This window comes from Trachypithecus francoisi, unplaced genomic scaffold (genome assembly GCF_009764315.1).
Source record: "Trachypithecus francoisi isolate TF-2019V2 unplaced genomic scaffold, Tfra_2.0 Lachesis_group0, whole genome shotgun sequence".
NCBI classification, from domain to species: domain Eukaryota; kingdom Metazoa; phylum Chordata; class Mammalia; order Primates; family Cercopithecidae; genus Trachypithecus; species Trachypithecus francoisi.
Window position 1 is genome coordinate 38696264 of NW_022681453.1, and position 25759 is coordinate 38722022.

The 25759-nt window shown below is 37.9% G+C and overlaps 1 protein-coding gene across 2 annotated transcripts in view; it reads right to left on the minus strand.

The window, feature by feature from the left end:
• The window catches only part of MDFIC2 (MyoD family inhibitor domain containing 2), a 105512-nt gene that overhangs the window by 23682 nt on the left and 56071 nt on the right, over positions 1-25759 (minus strand). Inside the window, exon 3 of one of the 2 annotated variants that reach the window (XM_033199996.1) lies at positions 19907-19945. The exons of the other annotated variant lie outside the window; for it this stretch is intronic. Within the exon in view, the coding sequence (XP_033055887.1) occupies positions 19907-19945 (39 nt within the window). The remainder of the gene's footprint in view (positions 1-19906; positions 19946-25759) is intronic. 2 annotated transcript variants of the gene reach the window in all.

Sequence of the window (25759 nt, forward strand, 5' to 3'; positions counted from 1 at the left end):
GGTTTATAAGCTTTACAATAAAAAGTCTGGAGACCGCTGGTCTGAGTAATAGACTGAGGTCAGCACTCTACATCCCTCTTCTACTGAAAAAATTCAATTTTCTTTTGCTTCATTTTGGTACCCAGGGTGTGGTTGCTGGAACGTTTACAGCCACAGCAGCTGCAGTAGTGGCCTGAGTAGACTTTTCCTCTGAGTTTCTATAGTGGTAACAGGATTAACAGACTCTATTCTGGAAGTACTTGGGTGGCATAACACCTCCCAGCAGAACTATTCCTGACAAGGATGTGCAGATGGAAATGCATATTTATGTCACTTAAAGCCTACAAGAGACACAAGGATTTGAGCTATAACAATAAATAGAAAAAAAAAAATTCTTCAGCATTTTTGGTAACCCATACTCAAGTGCATTGACTGTGCTTGGCGAAAGACCTACAGTTTGCTCTTTGTCCAAGCATAAAATATTCAGCATTCAAGCATGTTGAGGTGAACTATTCTGAATATATTTTAGAGTGTTAAAATAAGCTACCACAAAGTTAGTTTAAAATTTCAGGTCTTAAAAATAACAGGACAATTTTATGAAGTGTTTGGGCCATTTCAAGAAAAAAAAAAGTCCCCTTTAAAAAAGAATGTTCATTTGTTCCAATTGTTAGTAAAGGCAGGTTTAAAAAAATTATTTCTAAACACCAAATAGTCATTATAGTCAAGGCTTTCAAGTTTAAGATATTGTCTGCATCACAGCCTCTCCTAGCCTTCTTCTAAAACACCTTTAAAAATATGGAAAAACAAGAATGCTCACATCTGCAAATTTGGGTTTGATAGTATTGGGAAAGGAGAGATTTACACTAAATATCAACCCATTAGAATTGAACTGAATAATCCAATCAGTCTGACACTTATGGAGCTCTGCTGAAAGTAAAATGGAATTAGTGTTGTTTTCTGCATGCTCCTGATTCATAAACCATATTTTGTGTCAACAAGAAAATTAGGCTGTTACGATTTTTTAGAGGTATTGATTTTTGATGTGACCAAGAGAGCTATAGTTCTTTGTCACCTTAACTGATCCAGGAATAATTTGTTACCGTAAACAGAAGAAATTTTTCAAAAATTGTATAAGGCTCTCATTAGGTTGCAAGAATAACTTTGTAAAGAAGAGACATACTGAGATATAATCTTAAGGATCAAACAAATTGGGATGAAAAGCCAACAGAATGGATTCAAAGGGACATGTGTGAACCAAGAGAGATACTGAAGAATTCAAAATTGAAATGACAGAATAAAAATCTACATCAGAAGCAGTAAAATACAGAATTGACACTGCAGAAAGTATCATTAGTAACAGAGATTAAAAGCAAATCTGAAAAACTCTCCCACAGTTCAAAAGTGAAGGACAAAGAATTCAAGTTATGATGACAAAATGTCAAACTCAAAGGTCAGAACATATAGATCTCACCTAAGAGATACAGTTTCCTAGAGGAGAAACCAAAACAATCCAAGCATAAGCTTTGTTCAAAGATGGTACCACAATGTATTTCCTGAGCAGAAACACTTTTTGAAAGTGTACTCCACTGCCTAAAATTTAGTAAAAAGAGACCCACAATTCTAAAAAATATTTTGAATTACAAAAATAAAGAAAAGATCTTTCAAGTACTCAGGCAAGGAAAACTAGATCAAATGAGAAATAACTGTTCCTGAAGTTGGCCTCAAATTGTTCTTGTACAAAACTGAACATCAGAAAACAGTGGTGTGACGTATTAAAATTTTGAGAGAATAAGATTATATTTCATGAATTTTATCTTCAGTTTGTCTTTTCTGTGTGAGAGTCCAATAGTCAGAAGAAAATTGTATTATCTTCATTATCAGAAGAAAATATGCTATGTTAAAAAAACTTCCTTAAGGCTAGGCTCAGTGTCTCATGCCTGTAATCCCAGTGCTTTGGGAGGGCGATGTGACAGGATAACTTGGCTCCAGGAGTTTGAAGCTGCAGTGAGCTATGATGGCACCCCTGCACTCCACCCTGGGTGACAAAGCAAGACCTTATCTCTTTAAAAAACAACAACAACAACAACAACAACAAACATCAAAGCTTTTAAAAAGAATTACTTCAAGTTATATTTTTGCTGACTGACAGCAAAAATTAAGAACTGGTACACAATTTGTAACTGGTTCAAAATTGAATTTACTACCAAAGCATTGAAGTAAATTTCAACATACAAAACTAACCCTGGTTGGAAACACAGTCGGGACCCAGGAAGTATGTTGAGGTGTTTGTTCTCCCTTTAGAATGGCATCTGGGTATAATGTATAAGGAAACCTTCAACAATTAATTTTTATTCAACAAATATTTGCTGACTGCTAGTGTTTCAGGCAGTGAAAATATGGGAATGAGTAAAATCCTTTGTCCTCCCTTATGGAGATTTCAGTCTCTCTGAAACTTTCCTCGACTTGCATAAAAGAAGATCATTTCCTTTTTTGTACTTCCATGACATTCAGTTGTAAGTGTGTCTTTCCCACCATCAGGGAGGGGAATCATGCCTTGGCATTCCTGAGCTTAGCACAGGGCTTGGCGTAAAGGGTGAATGAATGTAGTAGCTATGCATCAACTTACTAAGTGGTAGGTAATGACATGTTTTAAATCTGGTTCTAGGACTGCTAGTCTATTTGCTTTTTCCCATATTATATTGCCTCTAAACCAGGTACAATAATAACCAGCACTGGTGAAATATTTTCAGATAAGACGTTTTCAGACATGAAGTTCTTTGGAAACTGAATAAAGTATAAAATGTTAGATGTGGAATAAACCGTAGATGTCAGTTAGTTTCCTCTCCCATGTACCCATTCATCCATTCACGTATTCATTAGTGCCTGCTATAATAATAAAAATAATGATAGCTAACATTCACTTCACACTATGAGAAGCTTTGCCTAAGTGCTTTAAATGAATTCTCATTTAATCTTCACAATAACCCAATGAGGAAGTTATTATAAGTTCAATTTTCCTAGTGAGGAGAATACATCTTAGAGAAGAAGGGCACTGTGCCTTATTCATTGCTTTATTACTAAACTAGTAAAGATTATGAGGAAGAATTTGAATTTAGGCATTTGGATTCTACAGCCTTTCCTCTTAACCACCGTGATATATGCAGGAGACACAAAGATGACTGAGGCCTGGTTGTGCCCTTGGAAGCTTTATGGCCTATTTAAAGGAGATACACATGTCAACAGATAGCTTGCTTACAGGCATTCCTTCTGTGCCATCTCTAACCTGATTTTGAAAACCAATATAATTCCCCTGAATGACTAGTGACTGGTCAATGATGCCAAGGTTCAAATGGAAGGGGAAAAAGGATAATGAGGTAGATCTTGGATGATAAGGCAATTTGACTGTTGTCCCAATCCTTGGGACCCTGATTATATCAAGCATCATTGTTAAGGTGGTCCTGCCATTTACAGGACATTGCTACATTTTTTGACTGGGGCAAAAGCAATTGAGGTTTTTGCCATTACTTTCAATTGCAAAAACCACAATTACTTTCGTGCCAACCCAATAGATAATGAGTGTTAGTACTCATCCTATCAGTTGGGTGGATTAGTCACCTCATTCCCTTTTAAGCATCTTGATCAATTAGGTTGTCATAGAAAAATTTCAAGCATTCCATAGGCGAGTGCTTTGGCTCTACCCCATTTAGTAAATAACAACAACAATATTAACCGTTGGCACACCCACCCTTTATGCTTTAGGTTTGTCACAGTGCTTTTACGTTCCACAGCTTCTCCCGGTCTCCCAGGCTTACAGAGACAAAGATGTTCTGCTGGTTTCTTTCTCTGAAAATCTAAGGCAGGTGAACAGTCAGAGCCTTGGAGAATTGTGGGTTTGGATAAAATTCGTACTTGCTTTTGGCAACTGGAGATGAAGACTCTTCGAAACTTCAGGTCCTCTACTTTGGAAATTCTATGTTATCATGAAGATAAAACTACTCATTTTAGCTCATTGCTAAGAGCTCATTGGCATTTTTATTTTTGTCAAATGAGTTATAGAAAAGTATGCATTTTAAACCTATTTTAATAATTGATATTTATGGATTTGTTTGTGTCTATGTACTTACAAGTTAGTACTTTGGATAGGTTGGTTTTCAGTAAAGCAATTCTTTACTTATGCTAGATCTGATTTGGGCTAATCTCACTTAAATTGAATTCTGAATAAATTCGAAGAGACTCAAAAGGTTGAAAACAGTAACAGAAATTCTAAAGGAATAATATTTAAGATGGAACCATAGGGCCTCCTAGGTTACTCAGACATCCTTACCACTTAGCTAATGGACTATTCAAACCTGAAGTGAGCCAGTCATACTTTGTACAAAGTTGTCTCTTGGTGATAGAAACCAGGGTAAATATACCAGGTGACTCCTATTCAATAATTGTGGTAGGCTGGCAAGAGTACTTCCTCCCTACGAGAGCTCCATAAGTCATTAGAAGATACTGCTGATGTTTTAAAGGAATATCATTTGCTATTGTCAAGGTCACTCTGAGAGGAATGCCTTTTCAGGTGATCAGCTTGGTAAGCCCAAATGGCATACCATAATTTATATATCAGGACCTGTAGTGCTTGTTGAAACACATATTGCTGTGTTATACTCTCAGAATATCTGATTCTGTGAGTATGAGTTCTGTGAGTATGAGTTAGGCTCAGGCTTCAAATTTCAGATACATTATATTAAACAAAGAGTCATGGAAAACGTGGCAAGTCTTATGGTCAACCCTCTGACACCTGTTTCTGATGATTGTCATTGTTCTATGCTATCCTTTATGTCTATTTGTAACAGGATGCTAACACATGAAAGTGACACTTTTTGTCTAGGTTTTCCCTTATTGTGCTCTTATTTGTGAGCCACAAAGCAATTAAAACTCAGAGAGATGAAGTTATTTAGCCAAGCTCACACAGTCAAGACTCAACTCAATTTTTTTCTGACTCCCAAGCCCTATCTCTTACCACCACCTATCTCTGCACAGATTCCTTAAAAATCAACTGAGATGAGTGCAGAACACTGATATAAACATTCATATCCAGTATTTTGAGCCTACATATGTTTAAGAAAATGAGATAGAATTAAAAATGATTCCATTTTTTCCTTTCTGAGCAAAAGTTACTCTTCTAGATTTCAAGGAAACTAGTGCAGTGCCTCAATTCAGAAAAGCTGAAGTTGTCTCCCCCACCGAAAATGAGAAATCTACTGACAAGTTATTGTCCTTTGGGCAGACACAATGAGTCTTACAGGCTATTTCCGGGTGCTTTGTCACAGGTTCATTCCCAAAACTTAAGTCTGAAAAATTTCTTTTCCCAACATATTTCCCAGTTTTAAGAGCATCCTAGAACAGGACCAGGTCAATTCCAAGCTGGTTGCATGCAATCAATTTAATTCACGTACAAATGAACGTTAGCTGCTTTGGATTTCTTTTAATAGTTTTTCTCAGAGGTGAGTTTGCTTTTAGCCACTCTTTTAGACTTAATCTTTTTTTTCTCCCTTTATCGTGCTCTTTCTCTTACTCTGTTTCATCAATCTAACTTTTGTACTGTCCTCTTCCCCCATCCTTTTGGTTTTCTTTCTTTCTTGACTATAACTTGATATGTTCTCTCTACTGGAAATATACAAGACTGCAGTTATCTGCAGTCTTTATATATTTCCCCATGTATCTTAATCTGTATTCATTATCACAGTAGATATTGTAACAAATACCAGGTTAGTGTAAAACCCAAATCCCTGTGTGTATCTTTATCACTAACAAGCAGAGGGAAAATAATTGAATGTGGATGAAACTGGATTCATAGACTTTGGTAAATAGCCAAAATATATTTTCTTCTCGGTTTATAAGTAGGCTGATTCTAAGTCCCAGCCAAGGTTTCTACATGAACCCAGCATGTTGCACTCTTCCTCAATCCTCCAAGCACACTGCAATGGTGGATAAATCCAATACGTTTGGAGAGATGACTCCGTGCTGCAGCAGATGTTACAAACTTCCATGGCTGAGCTACTTTATTTCATTATGTTCTCCTACCTATTCTAGAAGCCCTTTGGATGGGCTCCAGATAAAAGGTGGCCCTTTTTGTAAAGAAAAGCACTTCATTCTCTTGTTGGCAGCACTTAATGAGTGTGTTCTCTGAAGATAGGAAAGCACCCTGCAGAGGATACATTGAACACAACACTATAATTTCCACAATGCTCACTAAGTGTCTGACTTTACAACTGCCCCTTTGGCTTCTCAAGTGCCAGAGGCAGTAATGGGCTCAGTTAGAGAGCTTCCTGCAATACTTGGGAATCCACCCTCTGAGACCAGTGGAGTTAAATATCAGGAGAAAATTCACCCTTGGTTTTTTAAAAATTCATTTAACCATTGCACTCGGCAAAATGCTATTTCCAGTTCTGTGCTCTATTAAAACACTGCAGTTGATAATATCACTGTAATTTTTGCAGTTCCCCCACCACCTCATCCATCCAACAAAGAAAGGAGATGGCTGAAAATGTATGTTAAGTGAAAACATAATATTATATCCTCTTTTACTTTTTCAAAGTGTGGTGAAACAGATTCATTAGTTTTGACTAAATACAAGGTTTTCATGAGGATTTTGGATAGGTGACATGACAATGTTGATAGGTGTACTCAAGACAATGGAGGTTAAAAGTGTTTGGAAAATATATTTCTCTACTACATCTTGGGTGCTGGAAAGTTACAGAATAAATACACGGTAGATCTTTCTCAATATAAGAAAGGAATTTTCAAAGCAGGTACATCCTTTCATGAAACACCTTTTGTGCCATGATGAACTAGTCTACAAAAGAAATTTTATTTTTTGGTTTAATAAGAGAAATTTATAATACTAATATGTCAATATGTTTTTCAATAAACTTTTCCCCAGATTTTCTTGAATTCTCGTCAGTGTGAGAATTATAATTATATGTCTTCCTCCCACTTGGAAAGTGGCACAAGGTGCTCATTTGCAGAGTTCTGCCGTTCAAGTCGCTAGAATAGAAATGTCATGACTCAGTTAACAATGCTTTATTATTCACATTGATCTTTTTTTATAGTGTTCTTTATCTCAAAAACATTGTAAATCAGATATCTACCTCCCACTCTTTTGTTCATTTGCAAATTTTTATTATTCTAGTTTAAGAAAGCAACAGTGTGTCAAGAGTCAGTGTATACTGTTTGTATTCTCCCTGCTTCAAAATCCTTTTCTCTGTAACAGTGAAGATGCCAGAAGCATGCCTAATTCCAAGTTCTCTGAACACCTTCACAAGCAACACTTTCTCTTCTAGATCAAAAGCAGTTTAGTGTTTCTTGAATACCCCCAAGATGAAACAATAAAATAGAACTATAGTTTGGTGATAAGAACAAAAACACTTAAGATTTATGTATTTTAAAATAATGTCATTTGTCAGTTAAAGATACATGGTGGTGCCATTGTTAAAATAATGTTATAATGAGCTTTGTTTAGACAAACTTTGCTAGTGGAAAGAGTTCTGGCCTCTGAGGGCTTAAGAATTATGTTATCAAATCTTTGTTCCCTCGCCATCTACCAAGTGGTCTTTTGATGATGCTTACATCATTAACAATGTAGAGAGGATGAGACATATTGCCTTAATTTTTTAATTCCTCTCTATATTGAAGAGTATGGTAGGTATTTTCCAGGATGGATTAATCAGCATTCACTTAAAAAAATAAAAGACAACAGTGGATTACATCCCTCAGAAAACACATACGACATCCCCACCTAATAGATAAATTTTGAAACAGGGCAGTAATCAGCATTTCCTTCACTCATTCTATAAACATTTATGAATGTTCGTAAAGTACCAGGCAATATAAACTGCACTGGTAGATATATAAAGATGAGTAAGACCTGGCCCCTGCCTTCAGAATTCCCTCTTCCGTGTGTGAGAGGCACTCAGGTCATTTTAATAGCATATGATGAGCCATGTAACAGAGGCACACACACAACTTTGTGGATGCAAAGCCCAGGAATTTCCTATTCTGTTGGGTATAATATGCAGAAGGGTGTCTCAGAGCAGATGAAATTTTCACTGGCTCTTTAAAAATTAGTGTTCAAGGCCAGGAGCAGTGGCTCATGCCTGCAATTCCAGCACTTTGGGAGGCCGAGGCATGCATATTACCTGAGGTCAGGAGTTCGAGACCAGTCTTGCCAACATGGTGAAATCCTGTCTCTATTAAAGATACAAAAATTAGCCAGGTATGGTGGGGTGTGCCTGTAATCCCAGCTTCTCAGGAGGCTGAGGCAGGAGAATTGCTTGAGCCTGGGAGGCGGAGGTTGCAGTGAGCCAATATTGTGCCACTGCACTCCAGCCTGGGCAACAGAGCGAGACTCTGTCTTAAAAAAAGAAAAAATTAGTGTTCAATTTCCAGGTGGCAATTAAAAGCAAGGATATTCAGAAGAGAAGAAAAAGTTTGTAGAATATGGAAGTGTAAAAAAATAGTGCTTAGCAGAGCATGGTAAGAAGTGGGGATGGGAAAGGAGAGAAGAGGTACTGGTAGGAATTCTGATGAAGCTTTTGATCTTTACCCATAGATTATTTTTATTTCAGCCTATAGACAACAGGGAGGCACTGGAGAAGTGGCTCTTGAATGACAGGGGATGGACCTCAAAAAAATACATGCATCTTTTTTCCTGGGAAAATGCACCATATGCAGACATATGATATAGATTCCTTCATTCCCCAGCACACAAATTATATCCAAGTTCCCTTAACACCTGTGTAAGATACCTGAAATACAGGTTAAAGCAGGAATACAACAAGATGATATTTTTGTCTTAGAAATGCCATGATGGAGGATGAATTAGAAAGGAAATAGACTGGATTCTAGTCATTCTTATCTCACTGTTCTCTTTTAAATTAATCTCCAAACCTATTATAGTCTCCTCCTTATACTATATTTTCCTGGACAACTGTGATAACAGTCTCTCTAGTTTGTTCTTGTTTTTTCCATACCACTTCTTCTTACTCAAGAGATGAGAATATGTCAAGAAAACAATGTGATTCAAAATATGAAGTGCTGCAAAGAAGGCAAGTATACTTTGACGGGAAAAACAGACCACTGACTTTGGCAATATGGAGGTCATTGGAGACTTTTGCTAGAACAATTTCGATAGAGGGACAAGGCTAGAAGACAAAGTGAGTGGGCTGAATGAAGGAAATAAAAAATAAGAAAGTGGAAAGTTGAACATAGATTACTCTTTCAAAAGGTATTAGGTTTTTGCCATTGAAACTGCAATTACTTTTGCACCAACCTAATAATAGTAGTTAACTATTTCTACAGGCTTTTGAGATGCCAGATAGTGTTCTGAGGCTTTCAATGAATAAGCTCTGATAATTCTCCCAATAACTCCATGGGATAAGCACTATTACCTTCCATGTTTTACAAGTGAGGAGGCTGAGGCATAGAAAGGTAATACAAATTGTGAATTATAAATGCAGATAGTAGTAAGTGGCAGAGCTGGGATTTGAACACAGGAAGTCTGATTCCAGAAAAGAGCATGAGCTTTTAACTACCAAGGTGCACTCCTTCTGCTAAAGCAAACTTAATAGGTAAAGAGTCTAACATTCATAGTAGGTATAATATAATAAATAATAATGATAATATAGTAATATAATATTAATATAATAAATAAGCAATATAAATAATGTGCAAAAGAGAATCTTAATGATATCAGATTGAATAGGTCACTTCTATTGTTAAAATAACATGTACTAAATAGTTCAACATTTAGAACTGAAAAAGGTGCTAACTGTTGTCTTTACTATCCTTAATTTTTAGAGGTTTTGTTATCAAGAAAGGCATGTTAGGGCTAATATCCACTATACTATCTACTAAAGCATTGCAAGCATGCCAAGATGCTGAAGAAAACATAACACTATATTATATATTTTATGTTTCACTATGAATTGAAAATATTAACCAAAAAATCTTTTCTTTAATCAAAGTTTAATTTGACAAGTAACTCATCTTCAGGATAGCTTTTCTTTCCTCTCAGAAGAAATTGTTGTCTTATGACTGACGTTAGGCTGCCAAAAAAAATAATGCTTCACTGATAGAGATTCAGAAATAGACTCTGTATTTTAATGTAGCACAGTTTTGGGAAAAGGACCCCTGGTATAATTTTTCTAAGTTGTTTGTCTTTTTTCTAACTTCTAGATTAAGTAAATGAAAGGAAAATATTTCAGAGTCAACTTACTGGAACCTGGTGAAACATTTAAGTTTTCTTACTTTTTTTTTTTGGTATGGGGCTAAATATTAAAAATTGAAAACAAAATAACAGTTTTGTATTTGATGAAGGAAAATGTATGTTCTCATTAATTTTTTTCATGAATCATTTTTTTTTTTTTTACTAACAACAATCAAGTTTCATTTGTACTCTCCTTTTCTCTACCTATTAAGATGGATAGCTGGGTTACACCTCAAAATTCCTTAATTCCTTTAGCTAATGCTACCAAGTGTCTGTTATGTGGCAGACACTGTAGTACGTGAGGAGAAACTCAGCTAAAAGGCATAAGTTAGCTTTCAAATAGCTGCTAGTCCAAGAGTAGAGTCCAGCGAAGAAACACTGCAAATACCCTGTAATAAATGCTACAACAGAGGCTAATGGGATACCAATGCAGGGCACCCCACTTAGCCTCCCCAGCTAATGAGGTCTTCCCAGAGAAGATGAACCAATAACTGAATTTTGAGGAAGAATAGAAAGGATGTACCTTCTCTTTTATCAAAAGCATAACACTTTTTGTAAACTTTACTACGATTTTTAGTTATCAGCATCTTACACATGTAAGAAAAGAAAAGGGGTCAGGGATGAATGATCAGGAAGCAGGAGAAAATTCCAGAGATAGCTGAGGAGGGTGAGTGTGTGAAAGAATTTAGTGGGCAACCATGTCCGTGCATATATTAGGAATATTCTGTATTCAGATGCTCCTTATTTGCATATATTGGTATATCCAATCCTTCAAATATGGCTAAAGAAGATCATTTTAATTACCCTCTCTTTAGCTCATAAAGATCTATGTTGGTGACACAGACTGGCTAGATGCTACATAGCAGAACTTGCTTCCTCTGGGCACATGGTTAAATTATATTTTTCTGGTTTTCTTGCATCTCAGCAGGACATACAAATAGTTCTGGCCAAAGGGACATTGGCAGAAATGATGTATCTCCCTTGCATGTTTGGCCCCTAAAATATATCATATGATTCTCCACATTTTATTCTCTACTTATTGGCCAGCTGAAAACAGAAAATACGGTAGACAACTCGGAGGAGCCCCCTGAAAATGACAGAGACACAAAATAGAAAAAGCCTGGATCCCTGAGTCACCACATGATGGAAAGCAACCCAGGGATATCTATCTGCATTGAGCTTTTGGTGGCTAAGAATTCACTTTTATTAAATTCGGATACTAAAATTTGGGGGTCACTATTTGTAACAGCTACTGTCAATCAGCCTAGATAATAACATGTTAATTTGGAATACAACTTATATGTGAATTAATCAAGAATATTTTGGGGTATTTATTATGGAATTATAATCATACAAATATTTAATATTTATTGAATTCTAAGATTTGTACAAAATATAATATATTATTATCTAATTTTATCATATTAAAAATGCTATGTCTTAGATGCTATTGCTGCCATCCCCGTTAAAATGGTTAAGAAATTGAGCCCAGGAAGTTGGAAATATTTACTTAAGCTTACAGAATTAAAAACGGTCAGGCCGAAATTGGAATCCATGCTATCAGACACAAGAGCCATCCATTTAACAGCACATTGTCTCTTACTGGTAGATACCATAATTTACATTGGACAACGAATGCCCTTTTAAGAAAGTAAACATAGTTTAACACCACCCAGTGCAGTTCCCTTCATTCTGTAGGCAGACGTAGGAGATTCATTTCACTGACATGAAATTTCACTGCACAGCAATAGAAATTTTTTTCACCAGGATATCCTTTCATAAAAATCTGTATGTATTTGTGGGCTGGTGTCAAATGCTTATTTTTTGACCACTAGGACTTTTACTTGGTTCTCAAAATGTCTATGAAATTATTGTTACATTAGACAAATTTGAGATGAATCATACACACACACACACCACACACACACACACACACACACACATATATATATATATATCTATATATCTATATATACAGGTTTTCAATCCCAGCCAAATAGATGTTTGGATAATGGAACAGTCTCTTGAAATTGGCTGGCAGAAGTTGTCTACTTATTGTTTATTATTTAATAACTGGTTTCATTTAACAACAGCAAAAATAGTTGAGCTGCTATGACAGCAAATGGTAATTTAATAATCAATTCTAGGTTTCTTTGGTGGATTCTTCTGTAAGTGGTGGTTTGTCTGTGGAAGAATTCATCCCATGCCTTCACCCTCCTTGAGTTTTAAAGGCAACGCTTCATGGTGAGACCAAGGTCCAAATATGTCTTCAAATCTAAGGATGTTCATGCCCACGCCACACCTGCTGTGTTACTATCTTCCTCCCAAGTCAGAAAAGAGAATCTTAACAAACCCAGCTCTATTGAAAAGGCAAATTTGCACTTCTCAATTTGGATGACAAGACCACAACCTAATCCCATTTTGCAGTGATTCCCTGCTCCAGGATGCTGCACTGACCCTCCAGGGCCTAGCAGCCCTGGAATACCGTTGTCTTACCATCGCTCTGCATTTGCAACAAATACTTTTCTACCATTCCTGACAAAACAGCTCTATTGTTATCAACTGTAAATGTATTAAAAACACACAAGGGCATTTTCGTACATGTACGTGAAAAACATTGCCTGACAGGCTCCAATCAGCAAGTGCAAAGAGGTTTTATTGAAGGAAACAGCAGCAGCAAACAGCTAGCCATGTATAAGGAAGGGAATTGTTCCTTTAACGTTGGCGGCACACGTTCGCTTAAGACGACGCTCCTGCCCCTGCCTTTTCCCACCCAGAGGACCTGCTAGACAAGCAGCCCGCCATCTCTCTCTGGGATCAAGCTGTCAACGCAAACTTGCGTTTTTTCTCTTTTTCTGAGCTAAGCTCTACCCCCAGAGCTCCCGATGCCTTCCTGAGTGAAAGCTCTAAAAGAGCTCCCTTCTAAATTGCATCACACGTGCCGCCGTACTCTTCAAACTGACAGAACAAAAGAGCCAACTTCCAAAATTCTGGTCTGAGTGACTTGTTAGTTGTGCTGGATGATTACCCCTTAATGGGCTTGGTGAGCAGGCTGGGGTGTCCTTCCCTGGTTAGTGACCAATTAAGGCTGATTTGCTTAATCAGAGAAACACACTCTAAGGAGAGAGAGAGAGGGGGGAAGAAAGACACACACACAAAGACAAACAGAGATACAAGGAGAGAAGAAAGGGGACAAAAGGAAGTCCCACTGCTGTCCCCTTGCCCCTACTAATTAGGTGGCAATGAAATTACTTGGACTAGGAGTCACAAAAATAAATTCTCATCTGGAAGATACTAAATAGGCCTGCTGTGATGTGTGCATGTGTGTGTGTGCATGTGTGTCTGTCTTTCCTTTTCAGAGCTGATGCTACACCAAATAACAGTCATGTATTCTGGACAGTTGCTTAGTGTTGGAAGCCCCCAAAGCATTGTCGTCTGCTCCTTCCACCCTTCTTCCCCTTAGCCATTAATAAGTATATTCAACTGCTGAGGGTCACTTTGTTATTCTGACATAATGAACTGGAAGATGTGCTTTCCAAGTGCTGAGGCTGACATGGTGACACTGGCACTGTGATGTTTTCACCTCGAGGTACCCCAACCATACACTCGACACACTTGGAAGAATAAATATTGATCTGCTCTGTGAGGATGTGCACCATGTGAAATGTTAATGCTTTTAAACAGCTTTGGACACACCAAGTAGCTATCATTACTACTGTTATTATAAGGTAGAGAATCTCAGCAAGTGTCTCGTCTTCAACCTGTATCCTCATGATCAGTGCACATGAGTCGAATGCCCACAATATTCACGCCTCCACTCGTGAGGCTGAACACAATGATGATGTTACTTGTTTGTTTTTTTTGTTTTTTTTTTTTTTTTTTAGACAGAGTCTCACTCTGTCACCAGGCTGGAGTGCAGTGGTGATCTTGGCTCACTGCAACCTCCGACTCCCGGGTTCACGCCATTCTCCTGCCTCAGCCTCCCAAGCAGCTGGGATTACAGGCGCCCGCCACCATGCCCGGCTAATTTTTGTATTTTTGATAGAGACAGGGTTTCACCATGTTGGCCAGGACGGTCTCAATCTCCTGATCTCGTGATCAGCCCGCCTCAGACTCTCAAAGTGCTTAGGATGAAGACATCAATCCTGAAACCCCGCAGCAAGAGAGGTAATTATTCACAATAATAATGTAAATATGTATTGTTTTTACCAATAATAAATGTTTATTCCCGCACAGGGACTGACTTCTTGCTGGGTTGGAGATTTTTTGCTTGTCTTTCCAGGGTGATTCTCTCCTTTGTACAGAGAGAAGGAAAAAAGCTTACCATTTCTAAAATCATAAGTGCTTGTGAAAGTTTGAAGCTCTGTGCTAGGCGTGGGGGTTCACACCTGTAATCTCAGCACTTTGGGAGGCCGAGGGAGGTGGATTGCTTGAGGCCAGAAGTTCAAGACCAGCCTGGCTAACATGGTGAAAACCAGTCTCTACTGAAAATACAAAAATTAGCTGGACCTGGTGTCATGTGCCTGTGGTCTCAGCTACTTGGGAGGCTGAGGCACAAGAATCGGTTAAACCTGGGAGGCAGAGTTTGCAGTGAGCCGAGATCGTGCCACTGCATTCCAGCCTGGGCAACAGAGTCTCAGAGTTTGGGTGCTAAAAGTGAGGTCTCCCAAAATCCTGGTGTAGGAAAGAGTCATAGTTAAACTGCTCTGTAAAAGATACAAGCTGAAATCTGTGAAGTGGGTGGCACTGTTGATGTTTGAGGGAGATAGGAGTGCAGCAAGATGACAGGAGCAAGATTTCAGCGTGGAATAATGGCCAGTGACAATAAGCAAGTGACACAGTTCACATTACAGATATCTAATATCTCATTTTGAATCATTTGCCAGCTGACATTTTGATGATAAAACTTCCCTTTTCATTGTTTGCTGTTTAAAACTTTTTTTATAGATTTAAGATACATTACATACAACAATTGACAAGCCTTTAAAGCATAGCATTTGATGACTTTTGACATATGTGTGCACCATGAAGCCAAATCAAAACAACAAACATTTCTATCACACCCTCCGCCAGAGTTTCCCTATGTCCTTTTGTAATCCATCCATCCCTCCACTTCCTTTAGTAGGCAACCTCCAACCCATTCCTCTTACTATAGATTGACTCAACTTCTAAAATTTCATGCAAACTGAATCACTCAGTTTGTACCTTTTTTTGGTCAAGATTTCACAGAGCATAATTATTTTGAAAGTTATTCAGATTGTTGCATATCTAAACAATTTTTTTAGCTGAGTAATATTCAGTTGCACGAATATACCTTAATTCAGTTTGTCTATCCACCCAACTGAAGGATATTTGTGTTGTTTTCAGTTGTTGGCTGTTACAAATAAAGCTGCTATGAAAATTCCTGTGCAAGTTTTTGTGTGGATATTTCTATTGGCTAAAATCCTAGGAGTAAAATGCTGAGTCATATGATAGATGTGTGCCTTCCCTATTGTTTTCTCATTTTTGACAAATTTTAATAAAAATCTGATACATTAAGAATAAAAAGACTGGAGTCATAGCTAATGAGACCTAGAAATATCTGAGTGGGATGTGGACAAGAACTTATAATGAATGACTTGGGTTTGGGTATGAGACAATTCCACTTTTCAAGTATTCTAGACACTTAAAGAGAGGGCTGGGTTGACACCTAAGAAATACATTTGTTTATTTATTAAGCTATTTATTCAACTCATGTTTATTGAACATCTACTATATGCTAGGCACTCTGATGAGGTTTGGGGATAAAAAGTAAACAGTACTGATAAAATTCCAGTGCTAGGCTAGGCACAGTGGCTCATGCCTGTAATCCTAGTACTTTGGGAGGCTGAGGTAGGTGGATTTCTTGAGCCCAGGAGTTTGAGACCAGCCTGGGAAACATAGAAAAACCCTATCTCTACAAAAAATAGAAAAATCAGCCAGGCGTGGTGGCATGCACCTGTAGTCACAGCTACTTGGGAGGCTGAGGTGGGAGGATCACTTGAGCTTGGGAATTCGAGGCTGCAGTGAGCCATGATTGTGCCACTGTACTCCAGCCTGGGTGACAAAGTCAGACCCTGGCTCAAAAAAAAAAAAGTTTCTGGTGCTTAATAGAGCTATGGTCACAAGCAATAGGGCACACATACATCTACTTTGCAGCAATTTGAAATCTTTGTGAGCTACTCACAGACCAGCTTTTCTATTTCATCCCTCACTTCTTCCTTGCTTCCTTTGTTTTAAGCAAATTAATTTTTTAATTGGTGCTGCTTAAGTTGTCATCACATGGAATGCCTCCTCTTCTCCTCACTTATTCAAGTCTTGCCTGTCACTCTTTAAACCCTGCCTTGGACATCTTCAGCCTGAAGAAACCTCACAGTTTCCTGATTTATTTGGTCTGGAGTGCAGTCTGAGCATCACAATTTTTAGCAACTGTGAAGATGATTCTAATGTGTAGCCAGGCTTGAGAACCTCTGTCCCAAAGAGATTTTATCAGCACAGTTTCCTACAATTGCACTTTGCTGCAGAATATGTTTATTCCTTTTTATCCATCCTCTATCGGAGAAGAAGGGGCCCTCCGTCTTTTAAAGATGAACCTTTGCGTGAGGGGTTTACATCCCTGTCTCTTTTACCATCCACAGAAGATGTGTCTTTATCAACCGTCATCCTCTTTCTTTGCATCCTCAGTCTTACTCTACTGATTGCTTCCTTCCTCTGGATGCATGCTTAGGTGAACCAGAGCCTATAAATCCTAGGTGCACTATTTTTTTCTATTGTCAAATTCCTCCAGGTAGCCCTTAATACATACTGTTTCATCACCCACTCACTCCTTAATCCCTCACAATTGGCTTCTGTCTTCCCGCGAATTAAACTGACCTTTCAAAGCTCATGTGATAATACATGCTAGGGGCTTAATAAATGATCGTTGAATGAATATTAAACACATGGATACATGGCTCTAATCACCAAATCAATGATCTTTAATCAGTTCCCATCCTTGACACATGGTCAGTCAGGCTCATGACTCTGTCCTTGTCTTCTTTAATGTAGAATCCTGGTTTTTCTCCTATTTTAGAGGTTTCTCTATGACCCTTTTGCTGGCCACTCTTGAGTATGTTAGGTTGCACAATGTGTAAGGGTTCTAGTGGCAGACAAAGTTGGCATTCAAATCAGGCCATTGACAATTTATTGCTGTATGACTTAGGACAAATTGTTCCTCATCACTAAGCCTCATTTCTGTATCCATAGAAAGAAAATAATTATAGCATTGTTTCAAAGGCTGATGTGCTACTTAAATGCCATAGCAAAGACAATACATGCTCATTAAATGTGCATATTAGTGGTTCAATGGACGTAAGCTTTCCATGGGCAGTCACCATGCCATTTTTCCCACCATCGTGATTCTGTCTTCAAAACCTGCACAGGATTTGTCACAAGGTACTTGAAAAATATTAGCGGAGAATGAATGAGCAAATGCATTATTCTACTTCTCTTAATGAATAATCTTTCCCAAGACATTGGCTTTAGCTCTCTTCACTCTTTCCCTTGCTAATCTAACTTATTCCCTAATGATCTGTTGACCTTATTCATTCTTGAACTATCTCCTTCGCATAGATGACTGCTAAATCCAAACTAAAATCAACTTGGCCCCTTGTGATCTACAGATCCAAATGTGTTGTCTTTTAGACAGTTCCCAAAAGAACTTTCCCAAAGACATTACTTTGAGACCTTAACTCCCAATACTTAAAAAAGAATGATTGTCTCCCCTTAATCCGTATTATTCACTCATATGTATTCACTTATTGTATATTTTATGTATTTTATTATACATATATATTTGGAATGGCCTCTAAAGAGTTCTACCTGCCTATTGTTTATTAGCCTTAAAATATTCCCACTTGCAACACGTTCTTCTTTTTTTTTTTTTTTTTTTGAGACGGAGTCTCGCTCTGTCGCCCAGGCTGGAGTACTGTGGCCGGATCACAGCTCACTGCAAGCTCCGCCTCCCGGATTCATGCCATTCTCCTGCCTCAGCCTCCCGAGTAGCTGGGACTACAGGTGCCCACCACCTTGCCCGGCTAGATTTTTGTATTTTTTTTTTTAGTAGAGACGGGGTTTCACCATGTTAGCCAGGATGGTCTCGATCTTCTGACCTCGCGATCCGCCCGTCTCAGCCTCCCAAAGTGCTAGGATTACAGGCTTGAGCCACCACGCCTGGCCAACACGTTCTTCTTAATAATGTGTAAATCTTAATGTTTTAGCAACCTCCACATTGCAACGAAAAATAATTATAATATTAATTTTTTAAAGTCCACACTCCTTTTGGGGTCTGTAAATTGACCCTTATTTTACTAGAAAACTTTTTTTTTGAGGCAGGGTCTTGCTCTGTCACCCAGGCTGGAGTGCAGTGGCACAATCATGGCTCAACTGCAGTCTCGACCTCCTGGGTTCAAGCAATCCTCCTGCCTCTGCCTCCTGAGTAGCTGGGATCACAGGTGCAGGCCACCATGCCTGGCTAATTAAAACATTTTTTGTAGGAATGGGGTCTTGATATGTTGCCCAGGCTGGTCTCAAAGTCCTGGCCTCAAGTTGTCCTCCCTGCCTCAGCCTCCCAAGGTGTTAGGATTCCAGGTAACAGCCACCATGCCTAGCAGAAAACTTTCATTTATATAAAAAATATTTCTTTATTAAGCAAGTAACATGTAGGTAAGTTTCTATTGTGAAAAATCATAGCTTAAGCAATACAGATGTATCAATGTCAAGGCAACATCTCCACTTCATTACTGCAGCTTGCCCCATTCTCACTGCTCTTTGACAAATTTATTTGGTTCCTATTATCAGTTTGGGATAAAGCTTTCCAGATCTTTTGCATACATTCACGAACATTTGCATATTTGATTTTTACTTAATGTAAATGGGGCCAAGCTGTATTTATTAATAGGAAGCTATATTTTTCCCCTTTGTTAGTATATCCTGGAGGTGTGCTCATTTAGATCTTCCTCATCTAAAGAATTACTGCATCATATTCTCCAGTGTGGATACACCACAGCATGGACAGACCTCTATTAATGAATGCTTAAACACTACCTTGCTATGTTTATTTCCCATCCCTCTCATATGTGTGATCTCTTAACCAAATAAAAAAGCACATTTCAAACTTTTCTATCTTGACCTCTTTGTGCACGCCGTTCTTTTCCTATTCCTTTCAGTGAAACTTCTACTTATCCTCCAAAACTCAGCTCAAATGTTAACTCCATGTGCTGTCCATCGTGTTATGCTAAAAGTGATGTCTTACACCTCTTACTTTTCTTCCTTAATCATTCAAGGACAGACACTAAGGATTTTATACTCCCACAGAGCTAAACCTAGTGTCCTACATACAGTAAACTTGGAACCCGTGTATTGCCTAAATAAGGAAATGATTGCTAACCTTTTCTTATCTAATATGTATACACACACAGATTATAAGCACCTCCAAGGTGAAACATACTCCAATGAGCTTTGAATAATGTGCATGTGTTATGATTTGTATGCTGGTGCCATGGCAGCCATATTGTGGGCACGGACAAAGGCAGAGTATTTTTCCTTAAATATTGCACCGAAAGTGCCCGTTAGTCACTATAGGAAGCTACCACAAGGAAAGGAGGATGAACTTACCAGGATCTCCAAGAGGATTTAGAATTGGTGTGGATAATCCTAAAAGAGAAGGGAAAAGAAACTAATTGAGTGTTATCCATTTTTTTTTTTTTTTTTTTGCCTGTCCAGGATCCCTTTTTCAGGAAAGAGAACTCTACTTTACAGTGAAGAACCTATTCCTTACCCCTTGAGTGGAATTGGCTTGCCCTCTCCTGCTCCTCACGCAGACTATATGATAGCCAGAGTCCTCTATCTCCTAGCCACAGCAGCTTGTTCTAGGATGGTTATGAGACTCACATAGTACCAATCCAGGTGTTCCCTGAGACTTGAAATTAGCATACTGGGAGTAACAGTTCTCACCTTTGATATAAGGTGTAAACACTATTTGGGCTTTGGATAGACACAAGCCATTTTTTCTGCAATGTGTAAAAAGTCTATCTGAGGCTGGGCATGGTGGCTGACACCTGTAATTCCAACATTTTGGGAAGGCTGAGGCAAGAGGATCATTTGAGCCCAGGAGTTCAAGACTAGCTTGGCAACATGTAGAAATCATATCTCTACATAAATAAATAAATAAATAAATAAATATATAAATAACCAGGTATGGTGATGCATGCCTGTGGTCTCAACTACTTGGAAAGCAGATGTAGGAGATCTACTAAGCCTGGGTGGTGAAGGCTGCAGTGAGCCATGATCACACCACTGCACTCCAGCCTGGATGAGAGTGAGAACTTCTCTCAAAAAAGAAAAAACAAAAAAGTCTATCTGAGAATAAACCCCAAAAAGGGGCCCAAGAAAGAAGGTAAAGGCAGGGCACTTTAGCCACACGGAAAAATTCCAAATCTATTGTTTGGATCTCCATATTTAGTTGCTCCTTAAGCTTGTCTCCATCTGGACATCCTAGATATGTGAGTCTACAAATTCCCTCTTTATCTAAACTGGTTAGGTTTCTATGACCTGTAATGGAAAGAGACTCACAGAATTGCATAGGAGATTTAATTAATTTTATATATTTCTTCTGACTCTATTTTCTTCCCATCTCTTTTTAGAGGATGCATGCTGATTAAATTCTCTAAATCTAATTGTTTAATCTCTGCTTTCTAACTCCCAAAATATTCACAGAGTGGAAATGTTTAATTTTGTGAAGGTATGCCAAAAATGATCTACAAAAATGGCTTAAAATTGGAGGCTGAATCTTATGCTAAAATGAATGGAAAGGAATAAAGAAACTGAGATGTGGTTTCTGCTGAACTGGTCTTTCGTCAGTTCTATTCAATTTGCAATAGTGAGAAGTGGGGCTAGGAATTTACGTATGTTGTGTTGAGTACCTACTCAGTTCAACTATGTCATGAAATTTACCTGTATCTTGTAGATATTGTTACCCTGATTTGAAAGATTGTTTTAAAAAAGCAAATGATTTTCAGAGTTTCATTCTTGCCCAAGGACTAGTCTTACCCTAGCTGTTAGGTATAGAAATGCAAGATTAGACCCCAGCTGTCTGAGTTCTCAACACTTCTCCACCATTCAGGATGTTATGCAATTAGGTTGGATATCGACTCTGTTCCCGAAGAGAACATTTCCAACTTTAGTCAACTGTCTTGAAGTTCATGGTTTGATCATTATTGTTTTGGAGGAAAACAAAGCCAATCACTTTCTAGGGAGTACATTGCTATAAAGAGAGTATAAAATTTGAATTTGGAGACATAAATTCTAGTTTCACTTTCACTAAAGAGCTCTGTGATTCTGAAGTTTAACTTTTCTAGACCTCAGTTTCCTCCTTGGTCAAATAAAGGGAATGAGGGCCGATCATCTCTCAAGTCTGTTTCATCATTTTTCTCCTGGTAAGTGCTTTCCCAGTACCCTGTATTTTTCCTGTAGGAGATCATATCGTCCTATATTATGATTATATGCTAAATACAGTGATGTCTCGTTCAACTCAGTATTTCCCAATAGTGAGAGTCCAGTGTCTGGCAGATAGATCATCAATGAACATTTGTTGAATAAATAAATGAGACAATGAAGTCTATTTACTCTTGTGGACAAAATATTACTTCTGTGTATGTGTATTCTTTTTCTTTCACTGACCAAAGGAGTAAGCTTTGAAATTGAAGAAAATATCTAATTTTCTAATTTTGCTGATGAGAAGTAAAAATAGGTTAATGATAGTTTTCAGTGCTTCAACGTTCAATACATCAGTATGGATTTTACACAGGACATTTCTTTAACTAGAAGCGCAAGATAAGCAAGGAGTTAATGTAAATTTTAAAATAAGAGATGTATTTTAAAGTATAAAATGGTCATTTTAGATAACCTTTGTAATTCAACTTTTAAGGCTTGGTAACAGAGCCATCCTGGTGAACTTTCTATGTGAATGAAGTTTCCTTCATCAGCTTTTCCTATATTATTTCATCTTGGGGGGAAAAAGCAGTAGCTAAGCCAGAAACAAGCAGAATAACAACAACAACAAAAAAGTCTGTGGCCAAAGCAGCAGAATTACTTTTTAATCTCTCCACTTGTGTTTGTGAAGGAGAAGTGAGCTATGTGGTTTTTTGTCTTTGTTTAGACATTGGACAATAAAAATCATAAAAACATATATTTTTGACATACTATTTTTTGGTGTTCTTTGGAATTTGGACCCTAATTAAAAAATATGTGTTTCCTAGCCCTTCTTACTGTGAAAATCCTTGGCAATATAAACAGATGCACTGGTTGGCTTTTAATTCTGACACCAGACTGTCTGAAATAATAGCACTAAGAAAGTGTGAATTCTTTCATTCCTGTAGCATCAATTATAAGTACTTAATTTCTTTATCTTCCTACTATGGACTATAGTACCAATCTGGTTTAATTTTACCTGGCTAAACATGGTGCACTTCAGGACCCCCTAGTTTATTCTGCACGAGAAGACAGAAACAAGCCACAAGTTTGAGTTATTTTCATACTCTGGGGCACATCACTGTAATTTAATAATTAAGATATTAAGCAGTGTTCTGAAAATTTCAATAATATAGACCCATAAGATGACAGAATTAGGATACTTGATAAGCAGTTTGAAAACAGTGAATATGCCGGGCGCGGTGGCTCAAGCCTGTAATCCCAGCACTTTGGGAGGCCGAGACGGGCGGATCACGAGGTCAGGAGTTCGAGACCATCCTGGCTAACACAGTGAAACCTCGTCTCTACTAAAAAATACAAAAACACTAGCCGGGCGAGGTGGCTGGCACCTGTTGTCCCAGCTACTTGGGAGGCTGAGGCAGGAGAATGGCATAAACCCGGGAGGCGGAGCTTGCAGTGAGCTGAGATCTGGCCACTGCACTCCAGCTCGGGCGACAGAGCAAGACTCCGTCTCAAAAAAAAAAAAAAAAAGAAAACAGTGAATATTTCTCATAAAAGTTGATTCATCATTTGATAAATGAGCCAAGTTAATAGCTTACTAGCTCATCTTGGCCTTTCACAGTCAAGGATATTCATTTTTTTGTGTCCATCATTTTTTACACCTTGTAACCAATTTGCTGTCAGTGTTTTTAGCCTGTGACATGACTGTGGTGACACTGACTTCTGTACATGGATGGGGTACCGAAAATGACATACAGGCCGAAAAATTTATCAGTTCCTGGGAGTTGAGGTATTTTGGAAGAATTGCTAGAATGGATCTTCATAAATATTGCCATATTTCTACTTTAAAACATCACTCTTTAGAGGTGTGTCTTTATATACTAGAGGCAAACATAAAATCAAAGAAAGGCAAATTATTGCTGGAACTCATGATAAACATAATGAAGAATGTGCTATGCTTCTCCAATTGTTTTCTTTCAAAGTCTGTCTTTGTATATGCATTCGTATTTTGAGATGTTTTCACCAGTCATTTTGATGCCTAACACTAAAGAAGTTTATATCTCATTTGCAAATATGATGAAAAGAATTATTAGGGCTAAAATGTAATGGGATATGTGGTAGGAATTGTTAAGCCCTTTATTTCTATTATCACACTTGAATCCCCATAACGTTGCTAAAGCTATTGTTGTTAGTATTTTTCTCATTTTAGAGGTAAGGAAGTTGAAATTTAATGACACCAAGTACCTGACCCAAGTTCACAGAGTCAGGAAGTGGTGGAAGCAAGGGCTTTAACCAAGTAGGGCCAGAATGTTCAATCATGTCCTGCTGTTCCTAAACATTGTGGCTACTAAGGTACCTAATGGCTTACACACATGAGTCCATTTAATCCTTCCTAAAAACCATTAATGTTGAAAATATTATACCTATTTTACAAATGGAGAAACCGAAACTCTGATGAAGTAATTTGTTCAAGCTCACACAGTGTGTAAGTAGTAGAGATGGGCTTATAGCCAACATTTGCCTGATTCCAATAACCTGTGCTCAAAAGTTTCATTCTAAACTGTATGATCACATTTATTTAGGCAATTAGAGTTTATTATCTTATCCTAGTAGGTGGCACTAACACAGTTCTTCTGTGTGCAATGGCTGACTACACTATCTTTGATGCCAGAAAGACTAGAGACAATTTCCTCATAAGGGTAAGGGCCAATGATGTGTACTGCTATCGTGACACATGTATAATAGGGATGAAAAGAAGTCTTGGAGGATATGTATTTCTACGGGTAAAAGCAGAGGCTGGGGATTGAGCTTCTGGAGTATCTTTCCAATCTTTTTTATATGACACATCATTTCATTCATATGCCTACAATTAATCTCCCCTAAAATCAAGTTGGCTCTGATAACATCTCTTTGGAAATGGTGGGAAAAACACATAGTGACATCCTCTTGATCTTTTTGCAAAAACACAGCTACAATTTTGTCAGTATTTAAACTTTTTTTTCAATTTGTAGAAAATTTGTTTTTGTGGAATTAGATAATTGAGAATATGAAATCTCAGTGGCGCACAGGTCCCATGACCATGCTTTGGGGCAATTACTTGGACAAGCGTGATAGCTTCTAAGTTGTTTCCTGTTGTTCTTGGCCTCATTGCAATCCTTTCCAAAACTTCCCTCCTTCTCTGCTGCATTAGTAATGCAAAATGAAATTCATTGTGCCCATTATATCTGTTAAATGGTTTCCATTTTAACTTGAGAAAAATGTATTGACGTTCATGTGTTTGGCATGAAAAATGTGTATATCTATCGAAGATAGCAACTTGTCTGTTGGAATTACAGTGCATTATGTATAATGCTGCTTTTAGCTGTGCATGTACATTTCCTGGAATCTTATTGTGTCAGAGCTTGGAAAGTTTACACAAGCATTGGTAATCTAATTTTTGTCTGGTGGGTGGCTGTGGAAATATGGAGTATTTGAAAAAGCAAATGTCTTGGCCATCTGTGCCAGGGAGGGGTTTGGTGGCAGGGGTGTCTAGGCAGGTGGGTAAAAAACAACCATCAAAAAAAGGCTTTAAAAATTGCCCCAGGCCTAACCTAAATACTAATTTCCCAGGAGCAGAACGATGTAACTGTTTTGTAACATGGTTTTTAGCACATTTCTGGTTATTCTTTTTAGGAGTTCTAATTGTAAGGTTGAGGAATCTGTTTTATCTTTCTCCTGCCTCTTAACGATAATCCTTCTCTAGACTATATTGTTTCCTGTGCCTTTTGTCTTCTGCAGACAAGAGTGTTTGGCTCATGAACATCTTGTTAAGGTCTGTTGAGGATTAGGGGCTGTGACACAATTTTCTTGCTGAGTCTTTTTATTGGGGATTTTTCAGCTGGTTTGTCTTGGAGGCCTTTGAAATGTCTTCTATCAAGCAATAATTTTCATTTTTCTTTGTTTTCCTTAAAATTGGGGTTGTATTTGGCTCAATTGTTCCTGGGGTCTAGGTAATGAATTGTATTATTTAATAGGCCAGTGTGAAATTCTGTGTGCAGC